At 40.3% G+C, this 23,957-nt stretch overlaps 1 protein-coding gene across 2 annotated transcripts in view; it reads right to left on the bottom strand.

The window, feature by feature from the left end:
• DIAPH1 (diaphanous related formin 1) overlaps positions 1–23,957 on the bottom strand; it is a 98,934-nt gene that overhangs the window by 34,850 nt on the left and 40,127 nt on the right. For both annotated transcript variants that reach the window (XM_036241317.1, XM_036241318.1), the window contains 8 exons: positions 23,672–23,790; positions 22,708–22,824; positions 21,994–22,109; positions 21,431–21,495; positions 20,554–20,733; positions 19,113–19,811; positions 18,186–18,300; positions 17,687–17,695 (listed from right to left, as the gene is read on the bottom strand). In XM_036241317.1, coding sequence (XP_036097210.1) covers positions 17,687–17,695; positions 18,186–18,300; positions 19,113–19,811; positions 20,554–20,733; positions 21,431–21,495; positions 21,994–22,109; positions 22,708–22,824; positions 23,672–23,790 — 1,420 coding nt within the window. The remainder of the gene's footprint in view (positions 1–17,686; positions 17,696–18,185; positions 18,301–19,112; positions 19,812–20,553; positions 20,734–21,430; positions 21,496–21,993; positions 22,110–22,707; positions 22,825–23,671; positions 23,791–23,957) is intronic.

The following is a 23,957-nucleotide window of genomic DNA, read 5'->3' as shown; positions in this document are numbered from 1 at the left end:
TATCAATAGACACTGAAAAAGCATTCAACAAAATCCAACATCCATTTCTTTTAAAAAACACTCAGCAATGTGGGAATAGAGAAATCATACATATCTCAACATTATAAAGGACACATTTGAAAAACCTACAGGCAACATCATACTCAATGGGCAAACACTTAAAGCGTTTCCTTTAAAAACAGGAACAAGACAGGGATGCCCACTTTCACCACTCTTCTTTAACATGGTACTGGAAGTCTTAGCCACAACAATTAGACATGAAAAAAAAATTTTAAAGATCCAAATTGAAAAGGAGGAAGTGAAACTGTCATTATTTGCAGATGACATGATATTGTACATATAAACCTAAAGACTCCACCAAAAATCTACTAGATTTAATAAATGAATTTAGCAAAGCAGCAGGATACAAAATTAACATCAAGAAATCGACGGCATTCTTATACACCAACAATGAACTCACAGAAAGAGAAACTAAAAAAGTAATCCCATTGCAGCAAAAACCAATTTACCACTGTGGCAAAAAAAATTAAGATACCTAGGAATAAACTTAACCAAAGAAGTAAAGGACCTATTTGCAGAAAACTACAGGACATTGAAAAAGGAAATAGAGGAAGATATAAAAAAGTGGAAGCACATACCTTGTTCATGAATTGAAAGAAATAACATCATTAAAATGTGCATACTACCCAAAGCAATCTATAGATTCAATGCAATCCCCATCAAAATACCAACGACATGCTTCACAGAACTAGGACCAATACTCCAAAAGTTCATATAGAACCAAGAGAGACCCCAAATACATAAAAAGTTCATATGGCACTGAAAAAAAAACCCTAAATAGCCACAGCAATCTTGAAAAAAAAGAACAAAGAAGGAGGGATCATGATACCAGATAACAGGTTATACTACAAAGCCATTGTAATCAAAGCAGCCTGATACTGGCACAAGAACAGGAATATAGATCAATAGAACAAAACAGAGAACTTGGAAATTGACTCAAGACATTATGCTCAATTAATATTTGACAAAGGTGGCAAGAGCATACAATAGAGTAAAGACAGCCTCTTTAATAACTGGTGTTGGGAAAATTGGACAGCTACATGTAAAAAAATGAAACTAGACCACCAACTTACACCATACACAAGAATAAACTCAAAATGGATAAAAGACTTGAATGTGACTTGTGAATCCATCAAGATCCTAGAAGAAAATGTAGGCAACAAAATTTCAGACATCACACACAGCAGAATTTTCATTGATATAACACCTAAGGCAAAAGAAACAAAGGAAAAAATGAATACATGGGACTACAAACTAAAAAGCTTCTGCACAGCAAAAGAAACAACTACCAAAATGAAAAGGGAACCCACTATATGGGAGAGCATAAATGCCAACAATACATCAGATAAGGGGTTAATTTCCAAAATATATAGAGTACTCATACAACTCAACCAAAGGAAGACAAAGAATCCAATTAAAAAATGGGCAGATGCCCTGGCCAGTTTGGCTCAGTGGTAGAGCGTCGGCCTGTGGTCCAGGGAGACCCAGGTTCGGTTCCCGCTAAGGGCATGTACCTCGGTTGCAGTTTGTCCCCGGCCCTGGTTGGGTCGTGCGGGTGGCAACCACGTCGATGTCTCTCTCTCTCTCTCTCTCTCTCTCTCTCCCTCCCTCCCTCCCCATTCTATCTGAACAAAAAATGGAAACATGTCCTCAGGTGAGGATAAAAAAAAGTTGTTTTATCTAAAAAATGGGCAGAGGACCTAAAAAGACACCTCTCCGAAAAGGACATGCAACTGGCCGAGAGATATATGAAAAAATGCTCAATGTCATTCATCATCAGAGAGATGTAAATTAAAACGACTATGAGGTATCACCTCCACCTGCCAAACTGTACTATCAACAAATCATCGCCCTAGCCGGTTTGGCTCAGCGGTTAGAGCGTCGGCCTGCGGTCCTGAGAGACCCGGGTTCGGTTCCCGCTAAGGGCACGTACCTCGGTTGCAGTTTGTCCCCGGCCCTGGTCGGTTGTGCGGGTGGCAGCCACTCGATGTGTCCCTTTCACATTGATGTTTCTCTCTCTCTCTGTTCCTCTCTCTCCCTCCCACTCTACCTGAACAAAAAATGGAAAAGTGTCCTCTGGTGAGGATAAAAAAAAACAAATCATCAAACAACAAGTGCTGGCGAGGGTGTGGAGAAAAGGGGACTCTAGTACACTGCTAGAGGGAATGCAGACTCGTGCAGCCACAATGGAAAACAATATGGTGTTTCCCCAAAAATCTAAAAATTGAACTGCCATTTGATCCAGGGATCCCACTGCTAGAAATATACCCTACAAAGCCTGAAACACCAATCAGAAACAATACATCTACCTCTATGTTCATAGCAGCACTACTTACAATAGCTAAGATCTGGAAACAGCCCAGGTATCCATGAATAGATGAGTGGATAAAAAAGCTGTGGTACATATACACAATGGAACACTATGCAGCTATAAGAAAGAAAGATCTATTATCCTTTGAGAAGACATGGAGGGACCTGGAAAGTATTATGCTATGTGAAATAAACCAATCAGAGAAAGACAAATACCACATGATCTCAATTATTTGTGGAATATAATGAACAAAATAAGCTGATGAACAACATAGACCCAGAGACATAGAAAAGAGTACCATTCAGACTGACAAACCTCAGAGGAGGGGGGCGGCGGAAGGGGAAAGGGTGTCTAGGGGGAAAAAAGGAGAAACATCTGTAACAAAAATTAATTAATTAATAAAAAAAGACTGGCTATGAGTTAAGTTTCTAAAATGGGTAATAAAGACACAGATATTCACACTATTGCTTGTGTGTTAGTGTTTGGTTTTATACATTTTCAAAAATAAAAGCTTTTTTAAAAGTCAGATGGTTTCCCTGGAGTCATCAAGGCATCTAATTCTTCTCAGATAACTAAATGAAAAGGACTTTTCTTCTGGGAGGAGGGTGTGTGTATGTGGAAGAGGGTATGGGAGGATAAATGGTGATGGAAAAAAATAATAATAAAATATTTTTTAAAGGCCTTTTTTTCTTATCGGATCCTATAATTCAGAATACCATCCTAAACATCTCTGTAATAAAAACCACCTAAACCCAGGCTTAGATTCTCAGTGAGACAGGGGATGCCCTGCCTGCTGTCTCAGAAACCAGTACCCTATCACTGTTAGGTGTCCAGTAGCCAGTCACCACTGTTATTTGCTCAGCTAGCAGGGACTTCTGCCTCGACTGCTCAGGGTACAGGCAGCCTGCAGCAAGGTAAGTCCCTGGGAAACTAGTGCCGTAAAGGAGGCTGTGGCCATGCCCCCCCCCCCCCCCAGTCAGGCTCCTCCCTTGCCGCACTCTCTTCTTTCTGCGTCACAAGCACAAAATGGAGCTAGCTGGAAACAAAAACAATCTGTCTAAAATGGCTGAATGCAGTAGGGAGTGTCAGGCAATAAAGCGAAGGGAAAGGGCACCCCCTGCTGTCCAACAGAGGGACCCCGTTTTTCTTCATTATTTTTTAATATGTCTAAAACAATTGATCCTACAGAGTCCAAGCTAATTTTGTCATGAATCTTGATACCTATGTTGAATCCTAAAATCAAAGAATAGAAACTGAGGCACAAGAAGAAAAAATAAATTTCAGTCTCTAAGACAGAGAATAGTCAAGGCACAGTCAGCAGCCCAGTTATTGCTTGGTTGTGATTAGTAACAGAGTTGCTAAGGGCCCACAGGCCGGAAGGGCGATCCTTCATTGCACAGTATTCCCCAACTTCAGTAATGAGCTAAGAGCCTGGGGAGTCCCACAGTTATAGCTGTCACTTCCCCAGGAATTCCTGTAGCAGGCTCCTCTCAATGAAGACCACAAACAGGAAATGGAGGCATGGGAAGTAGTCTGACATCCTGGAAACTAAGTTCTTAAGAGTTGCAAGTGGGAGTGAGTAAGAAAGATAGGAAAAGGACTTTGGTATCTAAATCCAGTTACAGCTGCAGGGCTGAAAGATTCAGGCTGAGCTACAAAGTGACTCCACCTAACCTTAATTCTCACTCACTTACTCAGGACCATACACTACTTGCTCTGCCCAAGACAAAGCCCACGGCTTTTGTCCCTATTCATCAGGGAACATAATCTTATGCTACACCTCCCATGAGTAAAACAAGTACCTTATGACTAAAAGAGAACACAGGAGAAAAGTGGGAAAAGTATGGTAAGCAGTTAGATATGAGCAGAGCAAGGATAGGTGGAAAGCCCCCGGTGCCTAGCAATGGACAACTGTTGGGTGGGACCTCACCCCCAGGATGACCTTTCCTCCCCTAGCATATGCAGTTTGGACTCCCTGACCTTTCCTCCCTAGAGATAACATCTAGGCCTCAGTTGTATTTCAGCTCCAGGCCCAGAAAAACAGCAAACCCAGACAAGCAACCCTAACCCCACAGCTGACCTCAGGACCAGCTGCATTGGATAATGACGCTCTGCCCTGGCGCCCGCCAATCAATCAATGAAGACCTGGACCCTGAAAGGACACACCTGGAAAACTGCTGAATATTCTATTGAGATCTTCCCCGGAAACCTCCCCTAAAATCTCCCCCCTTAAAACCCTTAGGACTGAGGACCCAGATCACTCGCCCTCCCAGAACTGTGCTTTACTCCCCCCCCCCCAGGCTCATTACCATCACCTTCCTCGCTCCCAAGCTCCAGAGGCCCTTCCTTGACCTCTATAACTTATTTTCTAAGCCCATTTCTTCTACAAATTACTTCTTCTACCTCTGATTTTCCAAATAAATGTTCTCTTATAGTTTGAGTCTTGACTCTGAATATTTTCTTATCCAGAACTCAAGTACTGAGGCTGATGAACCCAGGTTCCATCTGACCCCACCGGTCTAACACCTGGTGCCATTCCAGCCCACAACAAAAGCACAAACATGTTCAAAATTCTGTGGGTCCAAGCTACCAATGGTTTCCAATACTTATATGAAGCAGCACAATGTCCAGAAAGTGAGATAACTGCAGCACATATATATGAGCACAGAATCAAAATAGGAAGTTAAAATAAAAAGTGGACTCTGGTACCACTATAGTTCTCTCTAAAGAACTAGGGTCTCTGTGGAAGAGTCCCAGATCTCCCCAGCATATCTAAAGAATTAGAACACTTAGAAAGATCCCTAGGAAATAACAACAAACTTTCTGTGAGGGTAACATAGCTCTGCTATCATGAAGTCCACCCAGCATACAATAAGCCATGCCTATTAAGCTCTACATGAGTTCTCTGATTCTGGAAAGAGAACAGAACAAGAGGGTCCTATCATGTGCTCACGTAAGAAGCTGCCAATGTGAAGGAGTTCTACTTTATATCTCTCATAGCTGTAATATACATGAAAGAAAAATTCAGCACCTCACAGTCATTCTCAGGTATACACCAATAGAAGAGAAAATCAGATAAATAGCATGCCAAATGAACAGCTGTTATTCCTGCCCAAAGGTTACCAGATTCCCACCACTGGCCTCTTGGCCAAAACAAATACCCATCTGTTAAATCCCACAGAACTACATCATTATGGATATGCAAGCTGTATGGAGGTATGGAACAAATGGCCAAAATGGATAAAGGACAGGAACAAAGCCAAACAGAATTCCAAACTGACAAGAACCAAGTGCTAAGAGTTAGGAAGAGGGGGACACAATGGGATTCTGAAAGGGTGCGGGCAAAGCAGTATTAGAAATCTGAGCATTCACAAAGCATGGCTCATTCAAACAACACAGTCACTGAGCTTCTCACAGACACTTTCTCAGCACACCCAGGAAGGTGACTCAATAAGGGAGTGCTAAGGAAGAGATCAGCTTTAGAGATCTAGATGGGTAGGGACTGGAAGGACAGGCAGTGCCCCAAGCAAGTCAGCAAAAAGGTAGGACAGGTTTATGCAAGGGAACAGTAGGCTAGACAGCAGGGAAAAAGGCATCAAAGTAAGGTACTAGAAATAAAGCCTTTTCCTTTCTTAAAAAATGGATCAGGATTTAAAATAAGGTCTACATACTGCAACTGACTGACATGTTTAAAAATTCTATTTTAATCTATATGTTCCCCTTGATCTCATTTTTTACCTTGAGATCTAGTTTTTGAAGAAATCAGGCCACTGGTTTCTGGTGAAAAGCAAAGCATATTGGAACAGTGCCAAGACAGTCCCCAGACACGGGCACCTCAGGTTTCTCTAAATATGCCTGCTTTCTTGCCACTCCCGGTCACGAAATGCTGGCTTCTGAGTCCAACAGATCTGGGGTCCAATTGTGGTTTGGTATTTACTTGTTATGAAACCTTAATAAGCAAAGGACATATTAATTCTGTATTTGATATTTCTGTTATAAAATGAAGGCAATACCTATTAAGCAGCATAGTTTTAATAACTAGCAATAATAGGTGATAAGCCCCTATCATAGTCTCTGACATTAAAAAGGTATTCTTGAGTATGACAAAACAAGACAAAATACCTCCATCTTTTTCTAGGTGCCTGAAGTATTTTTAATCTGCTCTGTCTCACCCTCACCCACCTAAACACTGAATAACTTGCAGATTTCTAAGCCATTCTCTGTAACAAAGGATCCTAGAAATATCCTCCATTTTATTCAGGGACTGGGTGGGGAAGTAACAGTTCAAAACAAAGCGAACAGATGGAATAAACACCCAGCCCCCAGCCTAAGTCTGCAGATGCAGCTGCTGGTTTTCGTCATACTGCTGGTTTTTTCCCTTCTTTGTTCCTAAGGTAGAAGCCAGGAAAGGGTGGAGAAAGAAGGGGGAGAAGGGGTGGGGATGAGGGCAGGACCGTCATCACTGTTACTGAAAGTCACCTGATGCTCTCCTCCAATCCCCAGTTGCTGACCTCACAATCTGGAACCTGTGCCAAAATAGCTCAACTGCGCACACCCCGTGGCGGAAAAGAGAAATGCAAGCAGAACAGGAATGTAAGCAGAGTGGAAAGAGACATTCTTCTCTAAAGGATTTTAGCAGTTTTTTTTGCCAATAGGAAATTTAAACACACACACACACACACACACACACACACACACACACACACACACAGTGTCTTACATGCCAATCTAATAGTTACAAAAGAAAAATGTCACTGACTCTTAGAGCTGGGATTGCCGTAGGATTAGGAGGGAAGGATGTGTGCATCTCATCTTGCATACATGGGGTTACCAATGCCCTTCTGTTGTATAACAGGGGTTCCCATACCCAAGGGAGCTGAGAGAAGAAATGGGTTTTTCAGTTGGAATCTGATTTTCCAACAGGCAAGGATCATTATGGAGAATGAAGTAAAAGATGCTATTACCTGCTTTGTAAGACTGCTCTCTGCTGTACATACATTCATTTATCAGGTCCAGCAGAAACCCCCTTTTCAATTATCCTGGACCCTGGCAAATTTCCTTTTAAATCCCTTTGTCCTTCCTATCATAAAAATAAGATGACATTATAGAAAAATTGAAGGAAAAAAATCTAGCACCCTAACAAAAACTCTGTTATAGTTTTCTGGTAATATGCTCTTCCAATCTTTTACTTCTGCATTTTTTATGTTCTGTAAAACACGACTGCAGTAAAAGTTATATATAAAATTGTTTCCTGCTTTTTCTGCCTAGCACTATATCATAAGCATTCTTCCATGTTGCTCCACAGGCAATGGGGTAGAGTTATAACATGGGTCAGTTAAATGGTACTAAGTTCTAAAGCAATGACCTTTAGAACAAAAATTGAGAAGAAAAAATTAAGTAGGTCATCCTTTCCTTTGAAGACTATACCCCTTTATGAAGCAGTGCCCCTATGCTAGTGATACAAAGCTCCGCTCTAGAATATAATGTTCTAGGGAACTAGCTAGAAGTCTGGAAGGCCCCTTAGCAGAACTTTTCAAGTCTCTCTTCCTCATACCATAATGGCTGAAAGGCTCTAGAATGAGGGGCTGTATTTTTATAGAATTGGTATGGGTCATTAACTGTTCAGTTGTGACATGAGAGAGTTTTCAGGAAAACAGAGAGGGGGAAAGGACTCATGCATGCTAAGATGCAGTCAGACCAAATGGCTTAGTGCAGCTATTGTTTCAAGAAAAGGACTGATTACTTCCTTACTATATTTTGTTTAATCACACTGTTTATTATTAAAGTAATACACAGTTTGGACTTTTTTTAAATGAGGAAAATTTCTATGTATCGATATAAAATGTCTGAGGATATAGACAATATAGAATGGTATAGATAGTACGTTACCTTTTGGTAAAGGGATGGAGGATAAGAATCTATATTAGTATTTGCTTATAATTGCAATTTTTAAAAGAAACACTGAGAGGATAATCAAGAAATTGATAAAAATGGTAATCTCTAGAGGAGAGGGGTAGGGGAAGGATGAGATGGATGAATACATGGGTAAGAAGAGACTTTGTTATAACCATCTTGACTTCTGAACTCTCTATATTACCTGTGCAGAAAAACAGATAATAGAGAGGCAGAAAGAAAAGCCCAGAGAAAATAACCTGTGGTAGAGATATCCTTAGTGCTCCCTGAAAACTAGTCTACCTACTACTTTATGTTTGGAGGGAGATTTGTCCCCAATCAGCAGAAAAGTACATTCAGATCCAACAACTCCCAGAGCATAAGGGACCCTTCACAACAGTGCTTTTTCCTTGAGGCATCAGTTTGGGCTCCAGTATGTAGCCAAAGAGCACTGGACCACTCTTCTGCTTATCCCAAAGCCTACCTCTGCTCTGAAATGTCCTGGAGATCCCATTCCTCCTCCGAATCACATCTCTGATCCCTACCAACTCCAGGACTCCATGGTGAGAATAGCCAGACTTAAACAAGAGTTATGTCTGCACAGCCACAATACTCTCCATCATGATCTGGACTTCCTCAAGTTTCTTATCAACTCCATCTTTGTTGTACAAGCCTGAGAGACCTCTAGTCATCTGCCCTCCAGCCCGGTCAGTCTCTAAGTGGGTCCCAGCTACTTCACTGACTCCAGAGAACTTCTTCAAAATATCCTCCAAAGATGCCTATTGAGACCTGGCTGGGAAAATAACAAGAAAAGAATTTTGCAGAAACAAGTGCCCTTGAAATAGAGCCTCCAAAATGTTAGCAGTTAGTAGACAATGTCAAATTGTTTCCAAAGTGATCTTTGTATGACCTCCATAAAAACAAAGATAATACTTATACAACAACTGCTCTGACACAGACATAAACATGTTATCACAAAAAAAAAGTAGAGAACAGCTTCTAGGCCATGCAGGGAGGGAAAGACAGCAAGCAGAAAATGGAAAGAGAAGTAAAAACTGAAGCAATGGGTCAAGCCAGGTTAGTATGTCTATAAAAAAATTACATGGTATGCTTGTTAAAAATATATCCATCTATAGTCCTTGTAACTTGGACTCTCTGGACCTTTAAAAAGCTCCTCTTGTAATCCTTATGCATGCTAAAGGTGGGAGATTACTGGTAGAAACAGACATTTAAGTTTAGGGACTGACTGCATCAAGATGACAGAAATTTAGGCAACACATATCCCCTGTGAGATAACCTAAGTCTTAGACAATGCCATGTAAAAAGACATTTTGTCAAAAATCAGATCCAAAATCTGTAGGTAATGGTGGGTAGTGTCTTGAGTTTGAAAGATACAGTTTCGGTCTGCAGATGTCTAGAATAGTAATATAGGCACACACAAGTATGAATAGGTAGAGAGAGTTTCTAGAACTGAGATTATCTTGGGATAATGAGGAGCCAACAAATGTCACCAAAGGGTTGATTGTAAAAACCTTTCTGCACCAGCAAATTCTACCCAGCGTAGGTCAGGGGAGTTTCCTGAAGGAAATAAATTCAGTATAGTATCTCTGGGAAATAACCAGTATATATCAGTGGATAATTCTATTATGTGCTTGAAGTAGCTATTCAATAGAAACTGAGGCAGAGATGGGCTTATGACTATATTGGAGTTATAAACATATTTTTAGTGAACTACCAAGCTGGTAAAATATGATCCTCTATTTAAACACTCTGAAAGAAAGACTATATTTTCATGAAGCTATCAGACTAAAACAAAAACAAAAATATTCTCCAGATTCCAGGCTCCCCAAAAAATGCTAAATTGCTCCTATTAAAAACACTAACTGCACAGGACAAGATCCTTTTGTAAAAGGGCAGATACAGTTTCCTGTCTTAATTTAACCGATTGGTCCTCCAAATTACTTTCCAGACTGGTAGAGGGCAGCATACCAAGAAATCTCTATTTGAAAACAACAGAAGGTGCCTCTCTCTAACGTGACTGCGTCACTAACAGACGTAACAATGACACATCTAAATAGAAGAGATCCATGTGCCATCTGGTGGTGAAAAGAGAAAGCACACTGCAGATGTATCAGATTTCCTCCAGTTTAGAGGGAATTAAAGTTTAATTATCTTTATCTGATGACACTTTCCCTTAAATCCCCACCAGTACATGGAAAAAGAAGAATAAAACTCAGACCAGAACAAACAAAATAACACAAGAACTTTTTAGTAGCTGGCAAAACAAAATAAGAATTTGAGATGATGACAGATAACACCAAAGACAGTTTATGCAAGAAAAAATAAGAAAAAAAATTATAATTACAGAACCAGCAGTTTAGAACTGAAAGGTATCTTTAGGTTTATCTATCTCATTTTACAGATGAGGAAAGAGTCAAGGCATGAAGGAAAATCTCTGGTGCAATCTCATTAGTAATCAGATTAAAACAAAATATCACTTTCCTCTTATCAGACATTACAATAAATAAGTTATTTTTGGTGGAAGTGCAAATTGGTACAATCCTATACCTACTGATTTGAGCCCAGAAATGTTATTTTTTAAAATTTATTGGGCAGAAATACAAGTATGCAGAGATAATTATAAAATGATGTTTCCTGCAGCACTGCTTGAGATATAGAAAACTGGGAACTTAAATTTTCAGTAAGGAATCAGTTGTATAAATCTGTATTATTCATATGACAGAATACAACTATCCCTTAGAAATAATTAGGTAGAGCTCCATGAAATGATATCAAGAGATGCCGAAACATGTTAAGCAAACATGAAGAACAATATGTACCACATGGGATCACACAGAACACATTAAAAATATGTGTATACCCTGACATAGCTATAATTTTAGCTTTTAATTCCACTGCCCTTTAATTTTCCAGTAAGGTTCTATTTGGAAATCTCCCTCATTTTCTCACCCGAATTAAAAGAGAAAAGGTATTCATTCTTTTATTAGATATGATTAACCACAGTAACTGTGAGGGGAAAGAGGAAGATCTTTTACTTTTATATTTTCAGTGTAGTCTATACATTTGTTGAAATGAGGATACCACCTTAATCCGGGAACTGGCTTTATACAAGACCACATAACAGAGAGAAAGACACAGAAAGTGGGTAAAAGTAACAGGAGAGGTCTATGGATGTTCCTCCTCTGATTGTTTCAATTTTCTCAGTGAAGGAGAAAGAAAACAGAAGATGAGAGAGGTGTTGGGCCTTTGAGGAAAGGTATGAAATAATCATTTAGGAGAGTAGGAAACTGAATGAACTAGAAATGTTTAATATCTGATTGCTGGCAGTATCAAAAGTCAAGTAATACTGCAAACTGAGCAGAGGGGAGCCAGGAATAAAAATAGCCAGTGAGGTAGGAGAAAGAGGAATAGCATTTGCTGTACTGAAAGCCAAGTGAAGACAGCATCAAGGAGGGCCAGCTATATGTTTTTCTCCAGCCATGTTCTCTTGCATAGCTATAGGTACCAGATGGACAGGGGTGGAATTAACCAGGACTGTGGTCTTGCTAGTCAAGTATGCTAAAATGAGAGATAATGAAAGGAAAAAAAAAAAAAAAAACACCCAGGGAATAATTATGATTAACCATGGAATTTTAGCTAAGGGGACAAAAGACAGTGAAAGGTGGTGAGCTAAATAAACTGAAAGTCCCAGTGGGGTTGGAGGATTGTTGGGGTCAGGGTGCTAAAGAGAGCAAGATAAAAAGACAGAATGTAAGTGATATGAAACTGAGATTGTGGAAGGGCTGCAGTTACTGGTGCCTGACCACAGGACAAAATGGGAGAGAGAGGGCAGAGGACAAGATCACTGGAAAAGGCTAATTCAAGGACTTGTGAAGCCAGACAATTGGTTGGATTATGACCCTTTTGTATAAAAATTGCTAAGACTTAAGACAAAGACAGTACTGTAGTACTTCAGAGAGTGGCCAGAGCTACACTAATTGAGAAATAAGGAGTAAATTGGGGTGTTCATAGATGACAGCACAAAGAGAGTAAGTGGGTGACATAATTTTAATGTCCTGAGATTCAAAATTATGGGCTTCTAGGAAAAAAAAAAAAAGATGGAATGAACTGGAAGTAGCAATGAACAAAAATGACACCTACACCACCTCCAGATCCAAAGGAGTGAGGTTTATAGGCAAGTTGGGAAGTGGGAGTGGGGGAGAGATGACCCACATGAGGGGGGCAAAAGGGAAAGCAGTGTCAAGAGAAAGCCAGATCTCTGTTAGACAACAAGGTGAAGCTGATGAAAGGAGATTTTGCTAGTAATGGATGATAAATTTCAGAGAGCACAATGGACAGGTTTCAGGAGTTCAGGTAACAGATCAGGAGTTACCCAGAACCTTATGGAGATTCAAGTATGGGAGATGAAGATGATCTGTGGGTCTGGGGTTTCCTGTGGTGAGTGACATAAACCAAGATAAATAGCATATTATTAGATCCAGTGGATTCAAGGCAAATAGTAATGGCAAAGTTGAGAGCATATAGGGGTATATGAGGGGTTGTTTAGGTTCTTTTTTCATACCACTCAGGATGGGGAGATCATGACCATAGGAAGTGTGGCACTTATTACCTGTGCAGGACTCCTCATAATCCCAAGTGATAGGGTAGATTTATGTTTTTAAATTACAAGAAGTACTATCTGATATTACAGAACCTCCTGACTTCTCTGTGCTTACAGTCTGACTCTATTCAAAACCCAAGAGAAGTTGTTAGTAAATAAAAGACAAGAACACCAACAAATGTTCACTTGAATAGCACCGCTTATCCTAATCCCACACATTTGAGAGGCGTAAGGAACTGACAGAACAGACATCTTTCTGCCAAAAGACTTACGGAGTAAGGTGGAGCCTGCTGAGCGCCTACAAAATCTTGTTTCTAGAGGTTCAAGTTGCAGACTATAAAGATTCACTCAGACATTTCCTAATAAAGATTCAACTGGGTGGGTGCCACGTAGTGAACAGAAGAGGAGCACAGGGAAAAGGAAAAAGACCCTTGGATCCCATTTGGGAAAGAGGACCTTGCTTCCCCACCACAGGTTCCTGTTAAAGCCTGAACCATGAAAGTTCCAGGAGAGCAGCAGATAGGTAAACCTAGCCATAGCTGCCAACAGTTCTGACTTGTGAGACAACAGCACAAATCTTGGGATCTGGGCCCACACAGTCAAACCCTAACTAGAACACGGTTATTGTTTATGAAATTCTCAGCTCTTGGTCAAGATCTTACTTTTTAGCCAGAGTTCTTTCTAAATCACTGTTATTAACCACTTTGGAGAACTGTTCTGATGCTGCTCCCATAATGCACCTCCTATTTTAACAGAGAGAGATCATCTCTAATGCTACACTGAACACCTAGTAAGGGGCTTATGGATCTTAAGAATCCAAAAGGTTTTTGAAAGAAAGGAATAAACCTAAAAAGAACACCAGTTATCACTTACCACACTATTTTAAAACATAACAGTTTTAATGGAATCATGTCATCACCAAAAGAAAGGAAACAATGAAAAACTAGTTATCTTGTACATACTGTAGATAATGAGCTGAGGCCACCACAGTGATAAAAACCGCTTCCTAAGAAAGGATTAAAAAAAAAAACAAAACTACTGAGCATATTCACAAGGAATTAAAGAAACAGTCAACAGAGACCATGATAAAAGACTCCTTCCTGCCCTGGCCGGTTTGGCTCAGCGGTTGGAGCGTCCACCTGCGGTCCAGAGAGACCCGGGTTCGGTTCCCGCTAAGGGCATGTGCCTCGGTTGCAGTTTGTCCCCGGCCCTGGTTGGTCGTGCGGGTAGCAGCCACTCGATGTGTCCCTTTCACATTGATGTTTCCCTCTCTCTCTCTTCTTCTCTCTCCCTCCCACTCTGTCTGTACAATAAATGGAAAAATGTCCTCGGGTGAGGATAAAAAAAAAAGACTCCTTCTTGATCACCATAAGGAAAATGAGAAAGTACTAGATGTTTTATAGCACTGCCTATCAAATCTGAACTCAAAATAGTTTCTTGGTAACAAATCAACTAAGTAAATTTCTGATTTATAGTTCAGAAATAAGAGAGTAACCCCTGAGAGAGAAAAATGTGTATGAGAACTTGTAGTATAAATTTGAGGACCATTCCTCTCTCTTAGCTCTTCTCTTAGAAAAAGGTATATGCATACCCGACTGGTGTGGCTCAATGGATTGAGTGTTGTCCCATGGACTGAGAGGTCCCAGTTCGAAACCTGGTCAGGGCATATGCCTGGGTTGCAGGTTCGATCCCCAGTAGGGGGCGGGCAGGAGGCAGCTGATCATATGTTTCTCTCTCACATTGAAGTTTCTATCTCTCTCTCCCTTCCTTTCTCTCTAAATATCAATAAAAACATATTAAAAAAAGAAGAAAAAAGGTACATGCCTTCTTGAACCTTAATGAAACAGTGGCTGAAGACTTTTAACTATGGAGGCAGATGTAAAGAGAGAGGCAGATGTTTTCTTTTAATGCCCATTCCTGGAGAAGCCAGCAGGTATATGGGAGCTTTGAGGCAGAAAAAATATATGAGGGAGATAAAGTCATGTTTTACAAATAGCAGAGTAGTGTTTAGCAAGCCAGAAAGGAAATAATGCAATATTATGAAAACCTAGTGTGCAAATAACTTCCTCATCAAGACAGGCAACTACTGTGCTGAAATCATCTAAGCAGGACTTCTACTAGAACTAAATGAGCATGTCTTACTTCTCCAACTGGATTAGTTTTGCTACAGTTGAATATACTGTAATCAGAACATGCCGCCTTCTCTTCAACCCTAAATATCCAGTATCTCATTTTCCCTAATCTAATGTTGTTCCTTTCTGTACTCCTAAGAGTCACTGTCAATTCAAAGACATTTGTGCCTAAATGAATGAAGTGGTTATGGAAGCCAGTGCATCCCTTCTTCCAGATTTCGTCTGGGTCTACGCCTTCAGAAGCTCTCAGGGCAGAGATGGACACTTTTGGGAGCAGGAGGCTACAGTAAGGACTTTGGAGTCACACAGTCTGGAGCATGAACCCTGGCTCTGGCACATGCTATATGGCCTTGAATAGTTTTAACCCATGTCTCTACTTCTTCATCTGAAGATAGAATATTTATAGAGTAGTAATGAGTATTTATCATTTAATTATATCATCAATATTAAGACTATGAGTGAGAGACTTGGAAACTGAAACTGATTACCAACTTGAAAAAAAATTAAGGAGAAATGTTCTGAAATGTTATAACAGACATGGTTTGAAGCACCAGAAGCAAAGTAAACCTTGCTTTCATCCTGACGAGATCTGGGTCCTCTGAGTCCTTACCTCTGAAGTTTCTAGAACTTGAAATTCCTCACCTGATAAAAACCTGAACTCTAAAAAGCCAAAAGTCTTCTTTACTCAAGTGTTCTTTTGTGGGCATGTTGTGACGAAGGGGCCACTTGGGCACAGTCTGTATTGAGTATTCTCGCCTGTGCACTGAGGGAGCGAGGCTCAAAAGTGCATCAGGAAAGACGGGGTAAGATAGTTATGCCAGTCACAGTGGGTGTGATACACGGCATCGGGTCCACATGCAGCACTTCTATCTGACACTTGATGCTCATGCATATAATATCAAAGCAACTATTTTGTCCCCAAGAAACACACTTTACAACAAGTCCCTTTAAATACTGCTTGTGTCACCATAGATTTACAGAGTAACTCAAAGAGAAAGAAAGCAAGAATTTGTAGAAGAAAAAGATACATCAGACAACACTGAAGTCAGTGAAATGCTGAAAATCCCAAGAAATAATTTTTTAAAGAAAGAAGTGTTTGTTCCTTGGGGGGAAATGATTGAAAACATAGATGTGGCATGGATAATGAGAGCAGGAAGGCTGTGTTGCAGCTGAGTATTACAGATAACTGGTAGAGTTGGGTAAACAGTTAATTACTTATAACTATAATTGACAAGAAAACAATCTCTTTTAGGAATTTCTTAAGATGACTAAGATTAAGAATGTCTGGAAAATTGCTCATGATTTAATAATTTTTCAAGAACACCTTCTCTAGTGCTTCATAATGAAAAGATGGGGAAATAAGGTCAGCATGCCAACTTAACAGCTGAAAAGTCCTAACCAAAAGTAAAGATATTTCAAGATTAGAATAAAACAAAGACTAGTTAGAACAAAGACTAGTTAACCTGTGGGAAACCCCTCTACAACCATAGGAACACAAATGTACAGGATACAAGAAGGATGAGGAGGAAAAGTCCCAGGCAGCGTACATTTGCAGTGGCACTAAGAGCCCAGCCACAAGAAAGGGACTTAGGCCAGAGGCCAACACAGATAGATTCTGTGAACTTACAAATTAGCAAACCATTTGATTTTTATTTTCCCTGTCAACTAGTCTTTGTTGACATACTATAGTAGTGTAAGTGATCATTATCACAGCATTTTTAACTAAGAGGGTGGAAGTAATTCCCTGAGCTGGATTTTAGTGTGGAAGGTGACAGATCTCTTAGAAGAAAAGGCCGCTTTGCCCTGAAATCTAGGGCAACAAGACAGGCCTGAGCACTGTGATCTTATACTCCTAGACACCCACAGTAACTAAGGGCACCAAGGGCACCTAGCAATCTCTCCAGTTCCTAATTAGAACAAAGTGTAGTCTGGTGCCATTATATCACTTAAAAAAATAACAATAATTGTCTTTAAAAATGCTAATTTACTGGGCAGGGGGCGGGGGAAAAATGCTCCAAAGTTAGAGCATTTCATCACTTACAAGGGTCATAATAAACAAAAAAGCTGGAAAAAGATGGAAATATCACAAGGCATATTAACGGAGCACAAAACCCACAAGAACTAGGAATTGAAGAAAGAAGAGGGCAAAAAAGATCAGCAATTCTAAAATAAAGGTGAAGATATGAAGGTGAAGAAGAAAAGCAAGAATTTATTTTTATATATATGTATTTAAAAAAAAAAAAAGACCAAAAGTTAAGATTCCTGGATCTGGTTTGGGCAAGCTACCTAACTATTCAATTCGTATTTCTACAGAGTGGAGAGAATACACATCCTGCCTGTTTCATAAGGCTTCTTTGCAGGTCAAATAGGGTAAAGTTATATTAAAGCAAAATGTAAAAGACAACACAAATGTAAGATAATGGTATTATTACTTAATTTGTCCCTCATCTTCCAAAGAAAGAATAAATATCTGGTAGCTTAATTTTCTCCCCTGTCAGTTAACATCACAGCTACTGGTCTTCCTGTACTCTTTAAAAAAAAAAAAAATAGCAAAAGAGAAATCAACCCCTGATCTCTAGTCTCAGTTTTCTACAGAGAAGTTCCTTCATATCTGTTTCATTTTTCCCCCCTCTAATATTCAAAAGACCCTACTATAGTCTATATTCTTACCTTTTGATGCTGCAGGAGCAAAGGGCCAGGAAGGAGAAAGCATCGGATATTGGGAAAAAATGGAAGAAAGAAAAGGAATCACATATGGTTTGTTGTTATTGTATTCGCTCAAACACCTGACCTATAAAGACTCTGCCAATCCTTATCAATTATGTATGTAGGTCTGAAGATAGCACCTTAAAGGCAGTGCCAGAATTGGTTCAAGAACATCATCAAAATGGGCCCAGACTGGGCTGTCACCTTACTCTCATAAACCTACAAGTTACAATGATATAAAATACCTACATGCAAAAAAACCAGGGGGGAACTACCCACCTATATGCAACAGTTCTTTCCCAAATCCAGCATCCCCAGAATATAGAAACATCTTATTTTCTTCCAAATTGAAATCCTATCTCTCTTCAACCCTCACCCAGGGAAGGGAAAGAAACGGGAAACCCACTTAAAGGATGTTCTAAGTCCTATGCTGGCCCTCTGCATGAAAGAGGAAGGGACTCACTCTTGGTCTGGGCAGAGAAGGCATGGGTAAGTTTGGCGAAAAGTTCATTGTTCTCAAAGCGGTCCTCCTTCACCTTTGTCCAGAAGCAGTCCTGGGAAAGGTCCTCAGCAACAAACTATGGATACAGGCAAGGTGTTAAAAATTACTAAGCTGAGCTCTGTACTTTCCATCCCAGAAAACCAATTACGTAAGTGGCAAGAGTTATTAGCACTGACATCCACCACAATCAGATTGACCTGCGACAGACATCTGTGCTCTTCATGATAAAATCAGGAGATGATGTTTCTAGTGTGTTTGTTAATGATTATTCAAATTATGCTACCTATCCTCCTTCTAACCTTAAATCTACTAGTTATAGAAGCACTAAGACTTTGTTTACATTACATATTTTCCCATCAGTTTGACTAACTGTGCCAAATTTGTTCATTTTATAATCCCTAAACTCTATTTTAACTTGGTTTCTGGAAGCAAAAGGCTGATGCAGAATCACAGGGGTCTCAAACACAGTGGGAACAATACTGTGCCATGCAAACATTCCCTGTGAAACTCATTTACTGGAGGGTAGAGGTAGGAGGGCTGTACCATAAATCCATGACTTTAGATCAGCAAAACTATCAGCACCTTGCAGACTGGTGAAATGACTATTATCAAACTGTGTATAGATATCCTCATATCCTCAAAGGCCAAAACTACTAACTTAAATTTAGTTTTTATAGCAGAGTTTAGGCTCAAAGAACTCTCCAAAGTAATGTCTAGCATATAGGCGATGCCTAATATCTACTGACTACACATATGCATCGATGCACTTAAAAGACAGACAGATGTGAGCCACAAGAATAGGAAGCCCAACCATGCACAAAGTACAAAGTAGGAAAGTGAAGTGGTTTCTGAAGATGTACTGATAAAGAAATGGACAGAAATTCTCACCTTGGACCAGTTTGGCCTCCGGAGCTGCACCTCTGGCTTATAAAGCTTCTTTGGGGTCAAACCATATGGCAGAACTGGGGCTGTAGGAACTCCAAATCCAAAAGGGGGAGGTGGGGGCATACCCATTCCAGGTGGAGGTGGAGGAATGCCAGGGCCTCCAGGAAATGGAGGGGGTGGGGGGATTCCAGAACCACCAGGAAGAGGGGGAGGGGGAGGCAGCATTCCAGATCCTCCAGGTAGAGGAGGAGGTGGGGGTATGCCAGCACCCCCAGGCAAAGGGGGAGGTGGGGGAATGCCAGCACCCCCAGGTAAAGGAGGGGGTGGAGGGATAGCAGTACCCCCAGGCAAAGGAGGGGGTGGAGGGATGGCAGCACCCCCAGGCAAAGGAGGGGGTGGAGGGATGGCAGCACCCCCAGGCAAAGGAGGGGGTGGAGGAATGGCAGCACCCCCAGGTAAAGAAGGGGGTGGGGGGATACAAACACCCCCAGGTAAAGGAGGGGGAGGTGGTGGAGGAATAATAGTACCACCCCCAGGAAGAGGAGGTGGGGGTGGGGGTGGAATAACAGAGCCAGAGTCACCAGGTAAAGGAGGGGCAGGGGGAACAGCAGCACTGCTGGGAGGGGCTGCAGCAGTAACTGCAGCAGAGAGAGAAGCCATTTCTTTCTTGGCATCTTCCAATTCCTTGGATAGCTTAGCAACCTAGAAAAACAACATCAATGAGAGTATACTTCTCACTCCACCTCAGGGACAATTGAGGTTTGAAGAGATCTAAGAAACTACTTAATTCCAACTTCTCATTTTATACATGATGGGTGTGAAAGGAGTCAGACATGAAACAATCCGCCTAAAGTCACATAGCTATTCAGTGACAAGGTCAAATTCAAGTTCTGTTCTTCATGTTCATAGTTCAGCTTTGCATTGAAAAGGTAACTTCAACCTTTATGTTAAACTCTTCCTTTGACTAGAAAATGCAAAGATCAAGTAAATCAAATATTCCAGTTACATAATTAACACATGTGCTATACAGGTAATTATATAACCATGTAAGTGATCAAGTTATCAGATATCACCGCTCATTCAAATATTTATAACTGTAGAGAGAGTGTGTAAGGATAAATCTCTCCAGAGATGACAAATAGGAGAAAATAAGCAAATATGAGAATAATTTATTTAGTTTCTACTCCTAAATTTATTAGAAGAGTATTATCTTTATTTCTGGATAGTACTGTGACTTATTTTATTCTACGTTGTTTTGTATTTTTCAAATTTTCTATCTTATGTATTACTTACCCCAAAACAAAACAAAGTAAAAGATTTTTAAAATATGCATTAAATAAGTAGATGGCCTATTAGTAGATGAACCCTCCCTGGGAGTAAGATGACATCCCGAGGCTGCTAATGGCAGTGACAGGTTACTCTGCCTTCCCTGCTCAAACCTTACCTCTCCTGTGAGCTGAGACACCTCCGCTTCCAGGTCCTGTTTCTCTGTGACAATTTGTTGCTTTTCAGAACCCAATGCATCCTTTTCTCCCTGAAGATCCTGGAGCTTCTGCTCAAAGTCACTTTCCATTTTTTTCATTTCCACCTGTAGCTCATGTCGGGCTGTTAACTCTAAGTCCAGCTAAAGAAGAAAGGAACCAGGTTCCCAGTAAGCTATCTCAGCAAGACGCACAGTGTTATTCCTCATAATTTACTGTTTTATGTCAATTTTTTATCTATAGAAATCATTGACCCAGGGAATGCCTGGGAAATAAGAACACCATAATTTTGACCTGAAAATTATGGATAAAGGAGGGAAGGAGAAGTAGGGATCATTTCCATAGTTTATCTATTTTTGGAGTTATGATTAAAAAAAAACCAACAACTTATTATTTTAAAGACATTTAACCAGGACAGCCAGGCGTATAATCCCAATAGTCTCTAGGATCAAAACCTATTAACCACAAAAAAGAGTCTTTGACACTTGAAGAGAAAAAGAGAATTCAGACAATTACAGTTCCTATTGTTCCAGGGATAAGAGGCCCAAGATGCCAAGTAAACCCGAGAGTGCTTTCAGTATTACACAAGTGCCGTCTGTCTTTCCTGTCCTGACCAGGGGTCCAAGAACTGTGCAAACTCACACTAACTAGCTCCTCATGATCACATTCATATCACTTTTCCCACTGGGTAACCTACACCAGAAAGTTTCCCCTAGTAATTACTATTGTGTGCTGAATGCTTTCAAAATATCTCAGGTATGTTTTACATGTTAGAACTATCATAATCCTTGGACAAAGAAAGATATACCCCGATTTTTAAATTTTATTTCTTACACACACCTTTTTTTCCAGCTCTGTAGCTTTGGCTTCAGATTTCTCTACCTTTGTTTTATCAATCATTTGATCTGAAAAGAAGAAGAATGAGAAAGTAAAGTTCCCAATTCTCTTGTTTTCCCCTCTCACTACCTAAGCCCTTCAATATAACCACAGGGCAGTCTTTTGTCCTTTTATTTATTTTTACTGCTCTTCTTAATATTCTGCACTAAATAAAAAAATAGAACTTTCAGTTAAGTTCAACATAAAATTTCTGAGTGCTTGTTAAGGCCACCAATCTGGATGAGATGAAGAATGTCTTACTTATGAATCTCTGAGACCAGCAAGAGTCCTAACTTATAGCTGAAGTCCCTTCAAAAGGTGTGAGAAGGAGTTAAATTTTTAGAATTATGTAGAAATAAACTAAAGGCCTATATATTCTTAAAACAGATGTTGATTAACACCTAAGAAAAGGCCAAAATGGAAATACATGGGGACTGTAAAGATATCTTCTCTGAAATTTTCACTGAAAGATGCAAAATGAAAGGCAGAACCAAATTTTAAGGAACCAGATAGATGAATATGCTTACCAATCAATCCCTCAATATCAATCTGGAGGTGCCGGCACTTGAAGTCAGGATCAGCCCCATTCTTGTGCAAAACTATCTGAGAAATACATTCTTCAATCAACCTATAGTACTGCGGTCTATGGAAGAAATAAAACAAGGTTATGAAAAGAAAACCACAATGTAATTTTGAGTATTTTGGATCAAGAAAAGGTAACTGCCTTGACAACAGAGGGACTGGGGGATAAATGTTCTGGAAAAGACCTTTTCACAAAATTACCAGAAGTATCGCTGCCATGCTAGAAAACCCCCTCATCCAATCAGCTACCCCATCTACTTCAGAGAACCAAAACTTCCTGCCACCTGCCTCCTAGTGCCAATTCGTTCCCATCTAAAATCTCAGGCTTGATCCTTCCCTGTCAATGACAGTACTATTGCTAAATCTCTACTTTCAGGCAACCTGAAAGAACTTTACATTTACCTCCCTTTGCTATCATCTTCACTCTACCCTATCAAAAAAGGAAGGGCGTTTCACCTTATACACTCTGACTTCTTCCACAGAGATGCTTTTCAGTTGGATTAAAGGGACCACTGACAACTCCCTTTATATCTATGACTTAAAATGAAACCTAATCCTTATCTTTTCTTTTTCCCTTTATAGACAGTCTTTGAACTTAAGGATTTTGCTCTTTCTACTTAGGTTGAAATTCAAAACATCCTACACGTATACCATCTTACCTGGCCTCATAGTCATTTCGGACCAAGAGTAGATGCTGCAGAATAGACAGGAAGTGTGGCTCTGCCTTTGAATCCTTCACTGTGTTTAAGAGAATCTGGAAGACTTCACTGAAGTCAGTGGGAAAGGGGAAGAAGCTAAGGAAAACATATATTGAGATACTATGACAGGTGGCTTGCCCAACTCTCAGGAAAAGTAGCAAGGAGCTCTTCTCCTCTAACAGCTGTTCTTCCTCTAAAGAGTGCCCCAAACTTTAAGTTTTATAAACTTCTTTTGCCCCGCCAGTGTGGCTCAGTGGATTGAGTGTCATCCCATGGACTGAGAGGTCTCTGTCCGATTCCCAGTCAGGGCACATGCCCAGGTTGCAGGCTCAATCCCCAGTAGGAGGTGTGCAGGAGGCAGCTGACAGATGTTTCTCTCTCACACTGATGTTTCTCTCTCTCTGAAAAGAAAATCAATAAAAACATATATTTTTTTAAAAAGTAATAATAAACTTCCTTTAGCAAAGGGACCAGTGTGTTAGTCGTACTATACAGAGATAGTTTGCTAGCATTTGGCTTGAAGATCAATCAGTAGACAAAAACTAAAAGATATCTGCCTCAAAGTCACTTGTGGCAAATATCAATAGGTAACCAAATGAATCTCTCTGTCAGTCTCAGGAATATATATAAGAAAGAAAATTATAACCCCATTCCCTATGTTCTCTAAAAACCAACTGTACATCTTAGCAAGCTAAGCTACCATGTTCTAGGACGTCTACACTGATTCTGAGGGCTGCTTGCATGCTAAACAACCCTCAGACCACCTTTCCTAACTTCCCTGGTCCATGTTGAGGTAAATAAATCCAACAGCAACTGCCTTATCTACTGAGAAGACATGCAGACTGATGTCATCACCCCACACCATTCCATGAAGGGATCTACAACTGAATGTCTCCTGTCTTGAACCCAGTCAGTAAAAGGATATTCCATCTCCATTCGAATGTCATCTAGCCGTCCCTTCAGGTCATAGGAATCTTCATCCCCTTGCTCATCAAACACAGCTAGTTGCACTCTCATATCTTCATTTTCAATTTTCCGAAGATCCTGTCCATGACAAAAATAGAAGTTAGGGAACCCAGAAGTGTCCTAGGCTAACTAAAATCCCAAGCCTTTCAACCTGGTTTTTAAATCGAAAACCCAAGTTATCCCTGGGATGGCAGGGCCATTAGAGCAGGAAGGATTCAGCTCAGACTTTCTGATGAAGGGCTGCA

The sequence above is a fragment of the Molossus molossus genome, unplaced genomic scaffold, assembly GCF_014108415.1.
Source record: "Molossus molossus isolate mMolMol1 unplaced genomic scaffold, mMolMol1.p scaffold_m16_p_4, whole genome shotgun sequence".
NCBI classification, from domain to species: Eukaryota; Metazoa; Chordata; class Mammalia; order Chiroptera; family Molossidae; genus Molossus; species Molossus molossus.
The sequence above is the reverse complement of the archived record's forward strand: the minus strand, read 5'-3'. Positions and strand labels throughout refer to the sequence as shown.